This window comes from Balaenoptera acutorostrata, chromosome 14 (assembly GCF_949987535.1).
Source record: "Balaenoptera acutorostrata chromosome 14, mBalAcu1.1, whole genome shotgun sequence".
NCBI classification, from domain to species: Eukaryota; Metazoa; Chordata; class Mammalia; order Artiodactyla; family Balaenopteridae; genus Balaenoptera; species Balaenoptera acutorostrata.
In genome coordinates, this window is record NC_080077.1 from 19,836,600 (window position 1) to 19,858,493 (window position 21,894).

The window sequence follows — 21,894 nt, forward strand, 5'->3', positions numbered from 1 at the left end:
AACTGATTTCATGTACGTGTTCAACTTTCATCAGCTAAGAAGGGCTAACTGATGGCAGTTTAATAAAAGCAAATGAAAGCTAGTTATACATACTGTTTCCTTGTTCTCTGAAACACTGCTGTGAGTAAATAACATGGTAGTGATTATCATTCCCATTTTATAAATAAAACTGAGATGAATGTATATTATTTCCCATAGTCTTTTATGTATTTATTCTTTTAAGTGATTAAATGTACTTTCTGTAACCCGTAAGCCTTTAACTACCTATATATTTCTATGTCTCTTCCTACAGACTATAGTACCCTTGAGGACAATAATAATAACAGTAATGAAATAATAATAATAATTTTTATTATTATTCTTTTAATTTATGTGTTCCTAGTGCCAAGACCAATGCCTGACACATAGCAGATGCATGAATTTATCAATGAATAAAAGGTCATGTCTTCATTAGAAAGCAAAATAAGTTACTTGGCAAAAAAAGAAATGCTCCCCAAAATCTTCTTGTCCTTCAGTTGCCAATTAAGGCTTTTATCTGAATCATTTAGATAACTGCCTTGAATCTTCAATTTGTTGGCCATGAAGTAATTAAAATAGATGATCCTAAATTCGATAAATGATCGTTTCTGATCACCAAGTTTCTGCTTGAGCCAATACTCTTCATAAAAACATTAATGCTGTATTTGGTACCACAATGCCTTAAGTTTAAGAAAGCAAAACTTCCCATGAGACTGAAGAAAACTAAAATTATAATTTTTCATGAAAATTAAAATTTAAAATGTAGACATTTATAGAAGACAATTAAGCATGAAAATTAGTAGAACTTGCACACATAAAGTACATAAATATTTCTATGTAAGTTTAAAATCTAATGATAGCTCTTTGATGGATAAGACAGCTACATCATTTTGACAAGACTTTATGTCTCAGCCTGACTCTGATTTTCAACTACAGCTTCTCTGAAAACTGACAACCTCTCCTACTGAGATGTTGCTTCCAAAATAATATCAGAACAGCATGCACTAGGAGCTGATTTTTTCAGTGGTTGTAGGTGCTTACTAAACTATTGTGTCCTCAGCTATGGTTTCCCAGCCCTCTGTGGTCTCACTATAGGGCATGCTGAAAATATGGCTTCTGACAAATTTCTTTATGATGACACCACTCCAGCCACCTCCCAGAAAGTTATTAAAAATCCATAAAACCATCATTATATATTAGCTCCATAGATCACCAGGAGAAAAAATTGTAGTGTTTAAAGAGGAATGGCAACTGCCAAGCCACATGATAGAAATACAAAATAGAAGTTGCCATCACCATCTACCCTATGCAGGCCAGCTACTTGTAAAATTTGTTCCAAAGCAAATGAAGTCACAGGGTGATTGATGGTATGGCAGAAGAATCAAGAAGAGTTCAAGATTTCTCAAAATAATAAAGGTGTCTCATTTTTTCATCTTTGTATTTCACCTTTGTACATAGAACCTGTTAACTAAATACTGATTAAATAACTTAGAAAATGGCTTAATAAGTCTAGTCAATATAGAAAAAATAACAAAGACAGAAACTCAAAAGTATGACAATCTAGGCCATTTTTGATAAGAGTGAGTGGTTTTATGTTTTTCAACAGGCTTCAAGATTACCACTGTATCCCAGCATATGTAACAGTTGACATTCACAATGATTACTTCGTATATTCCAGAAAAGTTCCTATTAAATTCAGCACTCTCTTTAAAAGATGCCAGGGAACTATATAATATAATTTGCAAAGACCACCTTGTAACATGTTTAAAGTGTAAAAGGTTGGAGTTTAAAGAAGTCAACTCTCAAGTACCCAGGTTAGTCAGTCAAGAGAATCAAGGTTCTCGGTAAACAAGGTAGGATGCGAACACTTTTTTTAAATCACAAATAGGGTAACTTATGACTGTGCCTGGATTTATTCTGTCCAGACACCCACTCTTGCTAGTAATGTATGTGTTCTTAGCCAAAGTTCACATCAAGTTGAACATATTAAATCTAAGTCCATGTTGTTTAAACATAAAGAATCGTGATTTTAAAACCTACTTATTGCAGGTCTGTTAATTACACCAAAATTCTCCTGGCCCTTCAGGATTGCAAAACTGAAGATATCTTTGACTCTTTGTCTCTAACTCTTTGGTACATTGAATTCTCCTATAAAGTATTCCTTTGAAGTACTTTTATTCTTCCTAATTATTTTAACAGCCTAGTACCTAGAATTCTACAAACATAAACTTTCATGGCTAGTTTTCTCCCTCTCCATCCAATGTATCTTCCCTATGCATTTCAGTAAGAATTCACTTTCTTTTAATTATCTTTGAATCACATCAAACTCTGCTTTGACATTTCTTTCTTGAAATCAAAACTCTTTGCCTCATGCTTCAAGATTCTCCATTATTTGTCCTTCATATCGATAAACAGTCATGGAATCACAGAATATAAGAACCCACATTTGAGTTGCTATCTTTATTATTAGCTCCCGGCCCACACTCTCCACTCCAGCCAAGAAGACCTGCTTATTTCATTCCCCATGGGGACATTCTTACTACTGCTTTTATCTTTTACAAATGCCATATTAAAAAACTAATCAAAATTCCCTTTTCTCCAGCTTTTTTCTAGCTAATTACACTCACCAATATTTTCTTTCAGTGTTCCCTAAACACATATAAACTCATGTTTCTAAATGTCTATACTGTAGTCATTTGTTTTTACTCATTTTACATGTGTTCAAACTGTAATCCCTTTAGAGTGTAAAGAACTTAGTAACTGAGACCAAGTCTTCAAATTTCTTATAAACAGTTTTTGGGATAGTAAATTTTTTACTAGAGTTGTAAATGTGCTGTGATAATTTTTCTACTTTTATGCTATTTATTTATTTATCTATAAAGTGGTATAGTATGTAATGAAAAAACTTACTGTCAAGGAAATTCATAACAGGCTGAGTGACCACCCAGATTAGTAGTTTTCTGGTAATGGGCTATGGGAATTTACACTTGACTCTCTCTTACTCAGTTTTATCATATATAGTCAAATCTTGAGGACACAAAGCTGGGATGCTAAGATGAATTAAGTAATCAAAGTCCCACAACTTATTGATAAGGCAGATTTAAGCTAAAAATTCTACATTTAAAAGGAAACAAAAAACAAAGTCTTCCTCTTAGAATAATAATAATAATAACAATATTAAAAATTACCCAAGCATAAAAGAAAGGCGATGTAGCCTAGTATCAGCTCATATTTTTAAAAAGACTTTTAGATAATAACTTATCTAAGATCTACTTGAGTTATCTATGATTATAAGGGAACTAAAACTTAGAATATATGAGTGAAGGAACTGGTGAGGTACAGCACAAAAGAGAGAGAGTTCATTGACAATAAATATCACATGGAAGAGAAATTTGAATTGTTTGGATGATTCCCAGTAGTCGATAGAAACTTCAGGGAGTCAGGTCATTAAATAGAAAAACTGACTAATAGGTGAAATTCTGCCTCTGAATTTAAGTTGTATATTCTCCAACTCTCATTAGAAATCCTAATCATAATTAGGAAACTTAGAGCATATGGGAACGACTTCTGGGCAAAGATGTAATAATGGTGTTTTAAGCATCTTTAACTGGTTGGCCTAAATAACCTTTCAAGACATTCTACTCCTTATATTGTGATCAAACAGAACATTTATTAAGGTGACTTACTGTGAAAATAGTTTGGAATCGAGATAAGAATGGTATAAAGAAATTTTCTGGTGCATATATAGAAAAATATGATATTTATTAGAAATAAAATTCTTATATGTAATTGCATTAGCTAAAGTAATAGTTAACTGATGTTCTTATGATTTAGGAGGATTTTCCTCTGATGCCTTTAGACTTTTAGAGTGTTTTATATCAAATAGAGCAAAGCTTCTAAAAAGAAAAAGATCAGATTTTGAAAAGAAGCCAAAGAAGGCCAATCTCATGTAAAGTGTAAGCAAACGTCCAAAAAAAAAGGTGCACCACAATGAAAACATAACTGTAAACAAAAGCATACAGCAGCATCACTAAATCCCTTATCATATACTCCTCTGACACTATGAGACAAAATATTAAGGGAGAAAGGTGTAAAACAAATGAAAATGTATTCAATCCAAAAACTTAACTTTCTGAAGCTACAAACTCAAAGAATAATCTTTTTGGACTCATCCAAAGCTTTGATTTAATCAACTAGAATTATTTTTTAAGTATTGTTTTCTACAATTTTTTGAAATGATAAATTTGGTTTTTGATGGGGAATCTACATTTTATCAGAAGGATGGAATACAATGTCCTTGGCCGAGATATTCTTCACAGAAGTAGGCTATATTTGTATTCTATGATTAGCATAGTTAAAGACACATGCCAGGTGAGCAGCTTGCTCCAAAGTGCACTCGATTTTTCTTTGTGGACAAGGCTCTGTTGCTTCAGTACCCTCCCTTTGACAGATCCTAATTCAATATTCCTCTCAGGAAATAATCCTGAAAAATTTTCTGGAGAGCCTGTTGCTGGTAACTTCATGTGAATTGATCCTCTTTTTATGTCAGGTAAACTGACAGCTTTGACAAGAGGACAAGTGTGGCACAAATGACGTGGCAGAAGATTGAAAAGTATGTAAAAGAATATAACAAGTGAATTCTAACTGATTAAAACAAAACCAGAAAACACCTCCAAGCTTAACTTCAATATAAAGTAAAATAATAAAGGGATATAAAACTGTTGAAAGAATAGGATGCTCCATCTATGGTTTTAAAGTCAAGCAACATTAACCATAGAAATGAAGGTACGCTAATCTAGTCACCTATTACTTTCGATGTTAACTATACTAGGCTAACTTCTAATAAAAGAAACTGTGATGATAAACTGACTAGAGAATGGCTAATTTGGAAAGGAGAGGTGAAGGTCACTGGAGGTCCCAGAATTTCTAAACTCCAAATTGCTAATATCCAGACAATCTAGCTTCCTTCCTGAATAGTGCCCAGATGGCAGAGACAACACTGATATGTGGTCTTAGCTGCTTTTTGACAGGGAACTGTCACCAGTAGGTGACCCCATCAGTCTGAAGACAGGAAAATTACTAGATGATGCAAGAAAGTGCCTGCAGGCCAGTACACTATGGGTCCCTGAGAAGCAGGAGGGCAGAACCTCAGAAAAAATAAATTTTCAGTTGGAGCTTATACAAAGGACACTGTTATATTTCTTTGCAGATAGAAGAAAATAAAAGCAATTTAGTTTCCACAGAATTATATCTAATAAGAGAGGAAACAAATTCTCTTTGAGAAGAAATAAGATATATATAAAAGGCAAGGTGAATGGCATCATTTCTTGGTAATAAAACAGACACCAGAGTTAGCTCTGATGCTGTTCTATGAACACAATCTAGTCTGTAATCAACTACTATAATGCTATCGGACATTATCCCTGCCACACAACCCAAGTCAGAAGGCAGAAGGGAACAAAGTAATCCAAACTAACACAAGGGTGGAATTTTAATATCAGCCCTTCCTCAACAAAATTTGTAAACACAAGTACAATTAATTTTCCAAAAAGACAACTCTAGCTGTCAGAAAGCACTATTAGCAATTATTTTTAGCAAAAGGATGCAACTGGAAAACATATTGAAGGGGGGAGGGGGAATCTTTTCTCCACTCCTCTCCACCCCCAAAATAAAATGACATAATAAAATATAGAAAATAAAACTACCTTGTAAAAATGATGTATTACTTCTTCTTGAAGGAGGTATCTACACTTCTAATATCTATAATCAATTACCTAGCTCATTTGAGGGAGAACTATTAAATAATTAAATAATCACATTCAATCTACTTTTTGCCATTCCCTTTTAGAGAGATCGCTCTAATGCTGATAATTAACACATTTTTAACTTGTGCTTTCCATTAAAAAACATTTAATGTTGGTCCATTTAAGCACTGGAGGAAACTATACTAAACAAAAAAATGTAGGAAATTAACATTTTTAACTTGTGCTTTCCATTAAAAAACATTTAATGATGGTCCATTTAAGCACTGGAGGAAACTATACTAAACAAAAAAATGTAGGAAATTAACATTAACCATAAAAATGTAAGGAGTTAAAATCTGAACTTAAATCTGTGTCTTAAAAGAGTAATATGCAATTTTGTTGAAAAAGAGGTAGGCAGTTCACTATGAAAAATCAAGATTCAGAAATAGGAGTCAGTTTTTAGAACTCACAACACTGCAACAGGAAGGTTTTTTGTTTTGTTTTTTTCCAAAATCAAAGTCTGAAATTTCTACACAATTTTTGTTTGTCCTAAAAACTCTGCTCCCTTTAAAGTTAAAGCATCAGTTTTCATTAACATAACCATATCACCATTTCAGTAAGAATGCTTCTTAATTTCTGTATCAGACTTCACACCAGCAACTGAATACTGTGTAACTGTTAAAAGAACGTGAAGTCATACCTATGGCCTTTCTGTTAATAATTTGATATTAAGAAATATAAATGCAGCAATACCTTTAAGATTCTCTTCCATATGCCAGCATATACACGTGAATTGTCCTGGACATTAATTCGTAACCTGGGTCTCAATTTCTCTATAAACCTGGGGGAGTTAAAAGTAGATGACTCAAAAGTTTCATTTTATCCAACAATCAGTATAGGGTAAGAGGAGAAGAGTAAAGAAAATCTATATATAATAAATTATTCGAGAATTCATGTCTGTAAGACTCTGTATAAATCAAAGTTTTTAACCTCAGGTAAAATCTATTTCACTTTTAAAAGCTATTTTAAACATGATATCTACTATCATTTTATTAGTAATTTATAATTTGTCTAACTTTAAATTCTAATAAGCAAAGTCATTGTGTTAGAAAACAAACAAACTAGAAACCAAAATTCAAATCCAAGAGGTCATCAGTGCTATTGCTCATAAGACAAGATAATTCTTGGGGAGAGTGAGGGCATATGGACAATTTTAACATATTAAGTAGGAAAAAAATAATAAACTATTTAAATTATTTACTTTTCCTTTGTATCTAAGGAACCCCAGAATTTAAAACATAAGTTTCTGATATATTGAGGGAGATGACTGCATTAATCCAATATTTACAGGTAAGTTATGAATGTGTAAGAAGGGGGCACACCAGAACAAAGAAGCGCCTTCAGCTGTTCATGACAAGATAAAGCTTTCAAGTCCAGTTTAGAGGACAGCAGTTTGCTTTTTCTTTTTTGTTTTTCTAACTGCTCACAATGGATTAGTCTATTAAGCTTGGAAAATCATAGCCCATCACTTAAGGGTAGTATAACACCTTGGGCAAATAAACACAAACTCAGAATATCAGGGCAAACAAATATGTAAGTCCAAAAACTACAACTGGGCACTGTTCATGGAGAGTTTGGTGTCTTTTTGGTTCCTGCTACCCCCGGAAACACCATGGGACAGTTTTCCTACACTATAATTATAGGAGGATGAGGACACAAGGCAATGCCTGAATGGGCATGTACGGAGAAGGGTAAAGTCTCTTCCCACAGTGCTAGAAATAAACAGGAACAACACTATGATCCCAAGCGCACATCAAGCAATGCCCTGGCTTTCTGTGCACTTTTCTTCCCCAAATGCAATGCCTACCTTCCGTGTGGACTGCGGAGACATAGGTCCAATTGTAACGCTTGACTATGTCAAGCATCGCCCTTGCCTGCAAAGTGTCAGAAGGGACAACCCTCAGGAAGTATTTGTACAAAGTTTTGTCACTCAGGTCGATGCTTGTGGCGGAATATGCGATCTGGGGGATGTCGAAGAGCTGGAGCAGGTTCTGCACTTGAATGGCTACGGAGCTGGAGCCCGGGCCGATCACGCCGGCAATGGGCTTCTTAGTCCTGCCTGGGGGGAGGGTCTGGCCGTCAGGCAGGCACCGGTTGAGCCCGTCCTTCTCGTCTCGCATGGAAATCAGAGAGTCCCTGATGAACTCAATGCTCTGCTCCAGAGCCACAGAGGAGTGCCAGCAGGAATCTCGGATCTCACTGCCCAGGGTGATGTTGGGCAGAAGGACCGGGTCTGCGTTGATCTTATCCAACGTGTGGAACATGGCCTCCACCCTCTGGATGCCATACTGCTCCCTGATCTCCCCACACTTCCTCTCGGGGACCTTCTCGGCCGGAGGCTGGTGGTGGACTGAAAAGAGTGCCCCAATGATGACATCTCCGTCCATTCTGGCCACTGAGCGCTGAGACGAGGCTCCTGCCAGCAACAGTTTCCTGCCGGGGCCTCTGGGGAGAAGGGACATCTCCAAAAAGATAGCTGGGAAGAAAACCAAGAGGAGCCGGACCATTATGCTGAGGACGCCGTCCACAGCCGGCCAGCCGCGTTCCCACGCTGGTCCAGCCAGCAGGCTCTGCGCGCTCACAGTGCGGACCCGACGCCTGACGCCTGCTTCGCCCCCCTCGCCAATGCCGCTCGTCGGACGACTTGAGCTTCTGCACCCCCGCCTCCTTCCCCTCCTCCTCCTCCTCCTGGTCCTCCACGACCACCTTTACGCCCTGGCGGCGTCCCTAGGGGAATTCGAGTCCCCCTTCTTCACTGGTGCATCCAGGTAAACTGACCAATGGTACCATGGGAGTCGTGGTGGCTGGCTGTGGTGAGCTGGACGCTGCCGGCAAAACAGGAAGGAAACCAAAGCTCCGTTATTACAGGACCTGTGTCAAAACTCTGGGGTCAGTGCTGGTTAAGAGTTGCCCGGTCCATTTCATGATATGGGCTGGAAGGACATCATGATAGCGGCTGGAGGGACAGCTTGGGCGGCAGCTCTGGTCAAGGCGTAAGGTGGTGCGTTCGGCCCCCAGTACCCTCCTCCGTCCCGGGAGGCGCAGAGCCTCGCCGACCCGTCCCCTCCTGCAGCTCCAAGTCTCTTCCAGGTCCCCAAATACCCTCACGATTACTGACTTGAGGGGGAGGAGGGAAGAGGGAGAAAAAGGAGCTACGTCTTTCGACCTTAGAGAACTTTCCGGATTTGAAAAGATCAACTTCTTTCCCCAGAAGAAATTTGGAAACTCTTTCATTATGAAGGCGGAAGCGCTACTTCAAAATAAACTCGAACCAGGGGTGCACATTTTACTTTAACTTTGAGGGGTTGAAAAGACCCTAACATACTACCCAAGTAGTAAATATAAATTTGCCAGCTTGAGGAAATCCATATTAGTTACTAAGGCAACGCCTGGTAAAGTCTCCGCATGTCGGATTTTGGTGCATCCCCCCTCCCCCCCCCCCCAAGAAGTCAGCTTATTGTAGACGTTCAGGGGGAAAGGGTACAGATGAGATAACTTGTTTCCCGCGACCCAGGATGGAGGGAGGGAATGGAGGGGCCCCTGCACTTCCCTAAATCCAGACCTTTGGCTTTGCATAGTTGCTAGAAAGGGAACAGAGGGGAGCTTCCGGGTTGCTCTGGCGGCAGCAGTTCAGCCCTGCCGCCTTCAGAACCCTGGACAGTGCTTGGCCAAGCGGCTGAGGCATTCCTCCGCAGGGCCGTTTGCGGACGCTTTGACCAGCGAGTTGCAATTCTTTAACCCCCAGCCCCCAACCCCGCCAACCCCCGACTTCACTCTTTCAACCCCCCTCCCTGCGTTCTTTACACACACACACACACACACACACACACACACACACACACACCCCCCCTCCTCGTTTCCCCAATACCCCTCCATCCTCATTCTCTTCGCCTTGCAGCTAGAGCTCCTCCAGGTATATTCAAACCCTACCACTTAGGGGGCAGAGGCGCCAAATCTCAGCCTCCTGCGGGGCTGAAGTTGGCGCTCTCTCTCGTCCCTCTCCAGCTCCCTTTTTCAAGGTGAGAGTCAGACGAGAAAGGAGCAAAGGGAGCGGGCGAGGAGCAAGAGCACGGGCGGTGAGGCAGGCAAAAGAGGAAAGACAACCCAGGCATCCATGCGTCCCGACGCTTCCCGGGGAAGCAGGACTAAAAGACATACATAATCGAGGATGCCTCTGGGACAAGGAGAAAAATCCCATAGACTGGGACTTGTGTCTGCCAGTGTGGGTGGGTTCCCCCGCCGGGAGGTGTCTGCTCACCTGGGTCTGCTTGGAGAATTTGGACTTGAGACGGACCTGAGTCCGGGTAGACAGCGCTGTGGTCCCCGGGCCAGAGTACCGCGGCCAAGCTCGGTTCGCAGACGCCTCAGCTCTAATCCAGACGGTGCAAGGATGCGATCTGGGCTGTACACTAGTGCCCTCTTTCTTCAGCACTATTTTACCGCAAGGAAAAAAAGAGGGAGGAGGGAGGGAAAAAAACAAACAAACAAACAAAAAACAGGTCACCCAAGGCTTGTCTATTATCTCACGCATAAAAATCAGTCGTTTAATGGAGGGGGGAGGGGATAAAATCTAGGGATAAGTGGAGAATATTAATTCCTTTACTACTAGAGGGTTCTTAAAGAAGCTGCCAGCTATATGAATAGTCAGATCTGGAGAAAGGAGTGGGGAATGGCTTAGGCTGCTTTACAGTGGATATTCCTTGTATGTATTTCAGGGACTCAAACATATTTTATCTCCCTGGAAGTAAAACCCCTACTGAGGGAAATAGAGTAAATGCATTTGAAGACATCTATACAGGCTCTACTGGTAGGTTGCAAGGGAAAGGGGGAAGAGGCTGCATGGGGTGGGAGTAGGGGAAGGAGAGGTAGGCACAACATGAATCAAGGTAAGCCAAATGAAGAGAGGCAAACCTTGGCTACATTTTCCAGGTCAAGATGTAACTAAATTGAGAATGAGAGTCAGATCACATGAAAACACTGGAGTGAAAAACACTTATCCAAATTCCTCTCAGGCTGCCATCACCCTCCTGGAGAGGTCTACAGTGTTGTTTCTTACAGTGTGAAAAGTGGAAGTTAAATCACATTCCTCTGGGAACATGTTGGCTGAGCAGAATGTGTCCCAGCTTCTTCAGAGGAGAAAGACAGTGTGCCTTTCCTCTCTTGCTCAAAGCTTTCTATTTGTGCCATGTGCAGAGAACAGAAATCAGCATATTTGGGTCCCTTTATAATCGCCTTGCTCAGGTCAGGCTGGAGGGGACAAACCACATGAGGCAGTTTTAAAAACTTTTTAGCATGTTCCATGAAACAGGACAGGAAATGCCTCCAGTCAGGAACAGAAGCTCTTTCTTGTTCTGACTCTGGTCTTTTTTCCAAATGTCAGATTTTTCTGGATTTTTCTTAAGTTACCTAAAGAGTATAGGAATTTTTTTTCTTTTTCAGCAAATAATGCATGGAACCAGGTACACATCCTTTAGGCCTAAAAGATCTCAGTTTTGGAAGTAACTATATGTTTACTCAAGGAAAATAAGAGGTAAGTTTCTGTCTCACACATAGGGTAAAATAGTTCTCTGCTTGTACCCTTAGGAAGATGTCAACTTTAAGAGCAAGCCACAGGTGTTCACGGTGTCCCACAGTATCTCACTTCGTCTATTAGCCATTTAAGCTCCATTTTAGATAACTCTATTCTAGTAAGTTAAGGCCTAAACATGATTTTCCTGGAATATTTCATAGATACAATGAATGTACAAAGATTTCAGTGCATATATAAACCATCAAATATGATTTGCAGGATTAGAAAAAGGAATGTCTCTGAAGTCCACATTTAGCTCTAATATATGCTCCTCAAAGAAATATTTTTAATATACCACATTGACATAGGTTAGAAAAGATTCTGCTACTGAAGGAATAATTAAATATTCAGACTTATTTGTTCTCAATATAGTCCAAGTAAAAACTATACATTCAGGTTGGCTGAAACAAAACAATTTAAAGAGAACAACTTGTGAATCATAACATAGAGTATTTATGCATATGCATGAACTATATATGACAGATGTTAAGGAAATTTTTAACTTCAACTGTGTCAATTCGAAATTATCATTTAAATGTATTGATAATTATTTAAGACCAAACTTTAGAAGGCACAAAGACAAAAATCAGTCAAGAAGAAGGCACAAGAAAGTAAAAGACAAGATGATCCAAACATGCTTCATATCCAAAGATGCTTAATTTCTGGAAATTAAGACTTTACCAAGGAAAACATGATGTAACACATATGGAGATATGTAAGAGAAGGTTCTATTAGTAGAACTGAAAAGAATGAATTACATACAAATTAACAAATATAGGTCAATAGCTACTCTATTACAGAATGTTAAAGTGTATGAATCCAGAAGTACTATCAGTATGAATATTTATTCAGTGCTGGTAGGGTACTATCTTACATTCAGTATGTGATCTGCAGCAGGGGAAAAAGTGTTAGGAGTAATTTGGCTTGGGAAATCCATTTAATAAAAAAATATACTGGAGATCAAGCAGAAGAATTTCCAACATACTATCTCAAGACAATGATTTAAATGCGTTGCTATAGCAATAAGGACAACAAAATGCTCATTAGCCTTATATGGTAATAAAACAGATATTGCCCATAAACAAAACTGTGATCATTTTCTTTAGGAATGTGTGCACAATTCTCATTGCTCTCCACCATAAAGAACATCATAGAGCAGCTGGTCTAGATAATAAATGAACAAAAGGTTGTAAAGTTTTCCACATGAAATCAGTTAAAAATTCAGACTCTTCAAATGAGAAAAATAAGAGGTGAGCAAGAACAAGGCTTAAAGAAAGAAAGACAGAGAAAGAAAAGAAGGGATAAGCCAGGCACATATTCCAAATTTGAGGGTATGCTAATGGGTATTTTGAAAACTAAAGTTTACAAAGTCATTGGAATATGGAAGTGAAGTATACACAACAGGTAATAAACTCACTACTGAAAAGGTAGCACCGACTGAAAATAGAAATAGGATTAAAGAAGGTCTTTGTAGAAAACTGATTTGTCGCTTACTGATATGTAATGTATTACTAAGGGAATATAATGGATGTTCAAGGTAGATCTGCGTTGTGGGAGAGAATATCATGCTTCTCCATAAAATACCATGCTCTGTGGACAACTGACTTAATCTAGTGTGACACTTCTTACATTCTTATATTTAATTCATGGGTTCAGCAAGATAATTTAAGCCCCAGTGAGAATTTTCAGTTTATTTATCCAATTTGGCTATCTACATTGCTTAAATCAAGAGGGAAATTGCCATATCTTCATTGACTTCATGCTCTGATCCAAAATAATACAAATTGTAAAATAAAACCTCTTCCATTCAGAAATTCAAAACATTTTTATAAAACATGGTTGATTAAAAAAGTAAACAAAATATTTTAAAAGAACTAAAATAAGCCAAATTTATTACATATATTCAATTGTTTCATTAACCTGATAAATTAGGCTATAACCATTTATGCAGAGATAGAACCAAAAATATCAGCTTCCATAAGCAATTAGAACTCATCAATGGCTCTGTGGACTAATGTGGATGGACTAGAAAACATACATTTGGCCACATGCTGTTCTGCCACAACTGTCCAAACGTTTATTTTTAAAGTATTAAAATACAATTGAGGCAAATAAGGCAAGCACAGTTATTTTGGAAGCTCAGTGAGGGCCACAATTACTGTCTGTTTTATTCCCTTTGGTATCCCCAGTGTCTAAAACAATACAGACATCTGGTTGATGCTAGTTGCTAAAATATTTGTTGAATAAATAAATGGATACATTCTCCCTGAACGCTAAAAATATCACCTCATTTTAATGACTTTCTTTAAGAAGATCAAAGCCAGGCACTTTACTGATATTTCTAATTTATTCTTCATATAATGTAGAGAGAGTAATTATTTTGCAACTGTTTCTCAAATGCAAGTAACCAGCCTAATTAGTATTAAATCATTTAGAAACATATTTATACTACAAACTACATTACACGTGAAGTATTAAAATTTGTTCCCAGCGTGAAGAAATCATTTTCATTACTGTACTGCATATGTTAACCAATATCAAATAAAACTTAGAAATTTTATAAAGGTAAAAAGAAGAGAATACATAAATGGAAACTAAACCTTATCTAATGTTGAGGCTATATGATTTGAGAATAACCATTTGAAAAGATTTTCAGAACCATCACATGAGATGCATAAAAGAGGCATATTATCCCAGTCCTACAGATGGAAAAATTGAGGCACCAAGAATCTGATCCTTGCCTGAGCTTAGTGAACAAATTAGGAGCACTGTCTCATGATACTAGCTTTATTCCAAATTCATAAGTTTATAGAAACTGACTACATTAACTGAGCTAAATGTTACTTATCTTCATTTTTCCTTAAGCTTTGAACTGAGGCTCTCTTCTCAGAAAATGCTTAAGTTATAAAGAAAATAAATTTGAATTCCTTTCCTTTGGGCCTTTCATCTGTTGAGGGCATAAGCATTACAGGTGATTGTTCTATTTGCTTAAAATAGCCATCTTTTATAACAGTTCTAATAATGGCAGTAACCTACTTGCACAGTCTCACAGTCAACTGTGAACAATTAAGCAAAAAAAGTATCTAAATTTTCAGATCCAGTAAAAATCTTCATTAGAAAAGGCTTTACCTTACTACAGTTTCACCAACACAACAAATTAAATTATTTTCCTGTTTTAACAACAATATGCTGTACTCCCATCTCACTGTAACAAAAAGCTACATGGCTGCTATCCAGCAAGCAAACCACCAAAATATTGATCTACCTAAAACATAGCGTTTATCCTTTCAGTCGCATGGTTCAAAACTTATATGTCCCAGTTGCCAACAGACTGATGTCTAAATTCCTTAACCTGGTACCCAAAGTCCATTGACTGGGAAAGAGGTTCACAGAAGCAAAATATGGTAACTATTCATAACCAACCCTTCCCTTCTCTAAGTCCTAAGAGAAAGAGACTCTGGCTCAGATAATGCCCAAGGGGTTATCAGAATAATGAAGACATATTTAAAGACACATTTTAAAGTTTCCTAGCTAATTCTAATTTGACCCTTAGTTGAAAGCCACTGATAAAACTTCATCCCATTCTCCTACTCACACTTTTTCTAACCAAATAAGCCTTACATTTTCCCATGCCTCAGCTCATGCTTCTTAGGCCACAAAAAAAATTCACCCACCTTTCATTTCTTTTATATGTATTTGTCCTTCTTCAAAATTTATGTCAAATTCAACTTATCCATGAAAGCTTCCAGATCTAAAGGAAATCATGAAAAAAGTGCTTATGTGGCACTTTTATATGAGATAATACTGTGAAATAATATTACTGATTTTTTAAAAATTTGTGCTTCACCTGGTCTCATTCACAATTGCTGTGATCACTTTCAAAATAGTGACTTAATCCAACTATAATGCAGTTAATAAAATATTTTGGAATAGTTATGAAAGTCCTTAATAAATAGCAATGTATTGTTTTTGAAATCATTAATCATAGCAAATAATCATCTTTGCATGCAGATTTAATTTTCTGGGAGAGGAAAATTGTCATGAAAATTCTTAAATAATAAAAAGTAATCAAGATCCTTGAAGGAAGAGAACTGTGTCTTGCTTACAGTTGAATCTCCAGAACCTAAAAAAAGTATCTATAACTCATTAAGTATTTGTTCAATAAATTGATAAGTTTTGAATAAAAAAATCAGGTGTGATTCTGAAGAAATTATATTTCTTTGGTTCTAAAGTCCTTTCTGAAGAGTGGCTCCAAAAATGTTTGAACAACTGCAAAATCATTGGCTTTTGGAAGGAAACAACAATCTCTTGAATATAAAAATACAAGTCTATCTTTTTAAATCAGCATTATTTTAATCACATCTGTGTATGCATTCATTTCAGTGGCTATTTAAGAAAGTTATTAAAATTTAAAACTACATATACTATTTGTTTTATTTTTAAATAGCATGCAAAGCACATATACAACTAAAAAAGACTAGAAGGAAATTACATCAAAATATTAACAGTTATTAGCTGTAGAAGGTGGCATAATAAATAATTTCATTTTTCTGTATTCTTTCTTAAAGTTTCTGTAATGAATATGTGTTGATGTATTAAAATATTACACTAAGATGGAAAACAAATCAAATGGTTATCAAATATCTACTATAAATAATGATGGGTTCAAGGAATCAAAGTTTACTGGGTCACATTTGCTATCTTCACCTGCTCTATCCATCATCTAAGATATTCTGTTACTCCTTTTATGTGATAAGAATTCTGTTGAGTACTGCAGATACCATAGTGAACAAGACACAGCTCTGGATTTCCAGAAACTTGGAATTTAGTGACAACCAGTACAGAATAGTGTGAAAACCACTATAAGAGTAGAAACCCCAATGTACTCTAGGACCATGTGGGAGGGGCACCAGTGTTCAAAGATCAGGAAAGTCTGCTTAGGGAAAGTGACACTGGATGGGAGGGAAATCCAAAAGGGAGGGGATATGTGTATACATATGGCTGGTTCACTTTGCTGTGCAGCAGGAGCTAGTACAACATTGTAAAGCAACTATACCCCAACAAAATAATAAATATTAAAAAAAAAAAAAAGGAAACCGAGTGAGAGACAAATAGGAGTTACCTAGGTGGAGAGGGGAGTGAGTAGGCAAAAAGACAGTCTAGGCAGGGAAAGTGCAATAGCCCAGAAGAAAAAGAGCGTGTAGTGCTTTGAGGGAAGGATAAATCGTTTGGCAAAACTAATGCAAAGAATAGTTGAGGGTGGGGATAGGGGAAGGCAGGTCTTTCAAAAAAGAAAGACGTGATGAAGGGCTTTATAAACCATGTTAGGGAGTTTGGAGAGATGGCATCAAATAACGCTCAGGAAGTTGAAATTGGTGGATGAAGGATAAGTAACATCACTACACTTAAGATTTGGAAAAGTGACTCTGACTAAACTGGAGAGAAATTATGGGCCTGAACAATATGAGAAACAAAGAATGGTTTAAAAGCTGCTGGACTATAAAGAAGTTTTTAAGGAAAAAACAAAGAAAAGTATCTTTCTAACTTTGAGATATGAAAAGAAATCTTAGGACACAAAATGTACCAACCATAAAATTAAAAACTGATAAATTGGACTTCATCAAAATTAAAAATTTCTCTTCCTCAAATACATCACTAGAAAATGAAAATGCAAGTTACAGGTGGGAAATATGCGACAGATATATATAGAGAGATGTATATGGCAAAGGTCATACCTAGACTATTGCAGAACTGCCACAAATCTATAATAAAATGACAAATAACCCAATTTTTTTAATAAGAAAAAGGCTTGAATGCCACTTCACACACAAGAAAAGATATACAAGTGGTCAGTAGGTACCTGAAAAAGTGCTCAACATGACTAATGAGTCATCAGAGAAATACAAATTTTAACCTCATAAGTACCACCTCACACACATGAAACAGTAAAAATTATAAAGATTATGAAGACTGAAACCACCAAATGGCGATAAGAATACGACTCAAACAGAAATGTCATAAAATACTGAAGGAATTGTTAAATGATACAGAAAATTTGGGGAAAAGTTTGATAATTTTTTGTAAATTTAAGCATACACCTGTCCTGTGATCAAACAATTTCAATTCTAGATATTTGCCCAAAAGAAATAAAAACATATGTTTGAAAAAGACTTTTATAGGAATGCTCATAGTAGCTTTATTCATAGTAGACAACAACTGGATTCAAATATCAACAAGAGAATGAATTTAAAATTGTAATATCTTCATACAATAGAACACTACTCCATAATAAAAAAAAATTACAGATACATGAAGCAACATGAATGAATCTCAAAAACATTATTTTAGGTAAAAGACAACAGAGTACATACTGTTTGATTCCATTTATATAAAGTTCAAGTATAGTCACACTTATCTGCACAAATAGAAATCAAGAGAGTAATTACGTTTGGATGGGGGGGGCGGCGATTAACCGGAAAGGAGAAAAAAAGAATTTTCTGGAGTGATAGAAATGTTCCATATTTTGATGAAAATGTTACTTACACAGTATATACGTTTGTCAAAAATCTGATAATGGTACAATTGAGATCTGTGTATTTCACCGTATGTAAATTATATCTGAATAAAATTAGTTAATTTAAAAAGAAGTTATTACAAGTAATCAAGTGAGAGATGATGATGAACCAAACTAAGGCACTGGCAGTGAGGATGGATAAAAGGACAAACATTAGAGGGAGAGCTGGGTAGAGGATGCTGTGAAGATTGAGCAAGAAAAAGAAGTCAAAATAGTTCCCTACCTTGGACTTCAGTGGAGTTTTGCAGATAGTGGTGTCATTTATTGAAAAAGAAAACAGGACAAAGAAGAATTTTGGAGTAGGGGGAGATGATGAGATTCATTTGAGACCCATTAAAGTATCTTTGAGACATTCCAAAGGAAATGCCCCCATAAGAAACTATGTGTACACATATAGGGGTAAAAATGATATATGTATAAAAGAAATATCTGTGGGGACACTTGGCATAAGTTAAAATAACAGAACTTGATAAAATGACCCACAGAATACCCAGAGTAAGAAAAAAATAATAGTTATGGTGAAAGTAGAGAAACTGGAGCCCACAAAGTTGATGAAGAAGGAACAGCAGAAACAGATGAACTATAAGAAATGTAAGGTCAAAGAACCAGTGAGAAGGAGTCCTTCAAGAAGAGAGCAACCAAGAGTACTAAGAACTGAAGAAAGCAAAGGACCAAAAATAGCTCATTGGATTTATCAAAAAGTAGCTTACTGGTGATATTTCCAAAGCAGTTTTACAATAAGGAATGACATCAGATTGTGGAAAATGGGAGTGAGGAAACAGAAAATGAGTCTTATAACTTAAGTGTCTGAATGCCTTTACATTTATTTACCAATAACTGTGGTATAACAAAAATAACTGTATACACACATATACACACACACAGAATTCTGCACACAAATGATAAATACTGTTTGAGATTTAGAATTATATTATAGAATGTATTCTAAACACAAAATTAAGGTCAAATTACAGATATAAATTCAGAAGGAAAAAAAAAAAACAAGCAAATGGTCCCCTAATGTAAAATTTAACTATAAAAGAAGATTACCTGGAGGAAATTTTATATATATATAATATATATAATTTTACATATATATCCTACTGCTACATGTAAAAGGAAGGAAAGCAGCATAGCTGACAAATTAGAACGGTTTGCAGTCAGATCAGACCTATATTTCAATCCCAGCTCCATACCTTATTAATTGTAGGACCATGAGAAAGTGGCAGCATCTTCAAATTTCAGTTTCCTCTTCAAGAAAATGGGATAATCATAGTTACACTGGTAGAGTTGTTTTGAAAATTACATGAAAATGCTTAGTAGGCTGACTCATAATTTTCAATATAAATAATTTTCAATATCATTATAATTATTGTTATAATATAAGGTGCTAGAGAAGATAACATCTGGTTCAAAAGGGTCTATTCTTTGGGTATAAGTAATTCACTAAAGTTCAACATTTTCATGGAAAGAATTATTTTGTAGGCTTAATAATAAAGCTATTTTCCATACTTAAATAAGATTCTTTAAGTCTTTCGGATATATTGGATCTATACCAATATATAAACCCTTTGTATGGCCAAACCAGTCAATCCAGTTCACCACAGAAGTACTTAACAATCAGTACACTATGCTGTATAATTAATATAGTTGGAAACAATTCTATTGATTCTAGTATCTGACCCCAGCAAACCAGAATGTCTAGTTTGGTTGGCCATCTATCAGGCCAGATTGAAACTCTGAAGTAAGCTTATTATTGCCAAGTTCTTAAAGACTGAAATATAAGAATTTCTTAGAAGTTTTCTGCATGTGTTGCAATTAATAAGTTTTCCTACTTAAACCTCATTTTTCCTACCATACAAGAAATGATATGTCTGTAGATTTGTCGATTCCTTGAACAGTTAGGAAATTTATAGTCTTGATTTTTCAAGCTCTATGGCATAGAAACACGGTGTTCTAAAACAGTTGTGATAGTTACAAAACTAATTATATGGTAGTAATAATGACAATGACAGTTGTTAGTGGTGACAATGATAACAATAGTAGCAGAAAAAAGCCCAGGTACAAATTCTAAGAAACTCCAAGTGGGCTGAAGGAGGAGAGCCTATCTAAGGGTAAGAGCATCCAGAAAAGTATAAGGAAACCTGGAAGGACGATATGTTGAAGAAGCTAAGAAAAAAGAGTACCTCAAAAAGGAGGAATGGATAAATTGTGTGGAATATTACTGAAACACATAAATTAAGATTAGACAGAAAAGTGTCCTTTGTATTTAGCAATATGGAGGAAATGGGTGGTCCTAGCAAGAGCAATTTTGGTCAAGTGTTGGGAGCAGAGGACAGACTGAAGTGGTTTGAATAGTTAATTAGATATAGTATAGCCAATTTAATTTTTATTTTTTTATTTTTTATTTTTATAAATTTATTTATTTATTTATTTTTGGTTGCATTGGGTCTTCGTTGCTGCATGTGGGTTTTCTCTAGTTGTGGAGAGCAAGGGCTACTCTTTGTTGTGGTGCGTGGGCTTCTCACTGTGGTGGCTACTCTTTGTTGCGGAGCACAGGCAGGCTCTAGGCACACGGCTCAGTTGTAGTGGCTCACGGGCTCTAGAGCGCAGGCTCAGTAGTTGTGGTGCACGGGCTTAGTTGCTCCGCGGTATGTGGGATCTTCCCTGACCAGGGCTCGAACCCATGTCCCCTGCATTGGCAGGCGGATTCTTAACCACTGCGCCACCGGGGAAGTCCCCAAATTAATTTTTAGAATTAATAAGAGAGTTTTGCACAGGTGTGAAATATAAAACAAATATACCAAAACCAACTTCCTTCCCAGATACTAACAGGTTACAGAAAAAAAATCTAATTAAAAATGCTATTTAGTTTTGGATAAAAAAGACAAACTGAACACATTAGTTTACTTTTGTTCCCTCAATAAACCTTATTAAAATGACAATAAAGAAAAGTTTAAGGCATAAATCTATAAGGCAATGAGAACAGGAAATTAGAAAAAAAGTAATCTAAAAAAAATGTGTATAGAAGAAAGGCAACTGATTGAGAAGATTCAAGCACATTTAATCATAGGTTGGCAGTGAGAAAACCCATAAGCAATTTTCAGTTATACCACAAAACCCACATTCAGAAATTGGAGGCACCATCTACCTCCAAGAGTAGAGATGAGGGTGAGGCTAAAAATAAGAGAATTGGTTGAAAGTTTAAGAAGCAGCTAGATCCTAAGATCCCCTTACTCACTCCACATAGCCAAGTCGCAGGGGATGGGCAGGGGAATAGAGATCTGATGATGATAAGACCCACTCCCTTGCTCTCTTCTCCTCCTCAACTCTGAAAATTGGCATCCGGGTTTATGCTTTATGTGCAGGAAATTGGAAGATGTTTCTTTGCATAATCTGATGGGTGACAGATCCAAAAATAATGCTTATATTGAGGGTCCCCAAGAAAGAAGCCAAGCCCAAGTACCCTGCAATACACGGATGAGTATCAAATGATCATCAAAGCTTCTGATCAGCTTTTTACCAGAAGACAGCACTAATTAGCAGTAGGCTTACTAGGTCACTTACCTATTAGTTGAGTACCACTCTGACTGGTTGAGTACTTTTCACCAATGATGCCCAACTATGAGAAGCAAACATACAGAAAGTGGTTGCATGGGTTTAACCAGGCTTGAGATTTGGCCAAGTGGGTAGGAGAATGCTGGCACTATTCTAAGAATTCTAAGTATTTTATATGTATTAACCCATTTACTCCTTCACTCTTTTCACCCACCCTCAACCCTCTTCTCTGGTAACCACTAATCTGTTCTCTGTGTTATGAGGGTTTTTTTGTCTTGCTTTGGTTGTTCATTTATTTTTTGCATTTTTTGTTGTTTTTTTTATATTACACATATGACTGAGGTCATATGGTTTTTGTCTTTCACATTCTG

At 36.7% G+C, this 21,894-nt stretch overlaps 1 protein-coding gene across 3 annotated transcripts in view; it reads right to left on the reverse strand.

Annotated features, from left to right (window-relative positions):
* GRM1 (glutamate metabotropic receptor 1) overlaps positions 1-21,894 on the reverse strand; it is a 406,154-nt gene that overhangs the window by 358,439 nt on the left and 25,821 nt on the right. For 2 of the 3 annotated variants that reach the window (XM_057528228.1, XM_007171344.2), the window contains exons 2-3: positions 10,081-10,253; positions 7,630-8,647 (exon numbers count right to left, since the gene is read on the reverse strand). In XM_057528228.1, coding sequence (XP_057384211.1) covers positions 7,630-8,329 — 700 coding nt within the window. In that variant the 5' untranslated portion in view covers positions 8,330-8,647; positions 10,081-10,253. Of the gene's footprint in view, positions 1-6,515; positions 6,597-7,629; positions 8,648-10,080; positions 10,254-21,894 lie in introns of those variants that run through there. The other variant, XM_057528229.1, reaches the window with a different exon arrangement.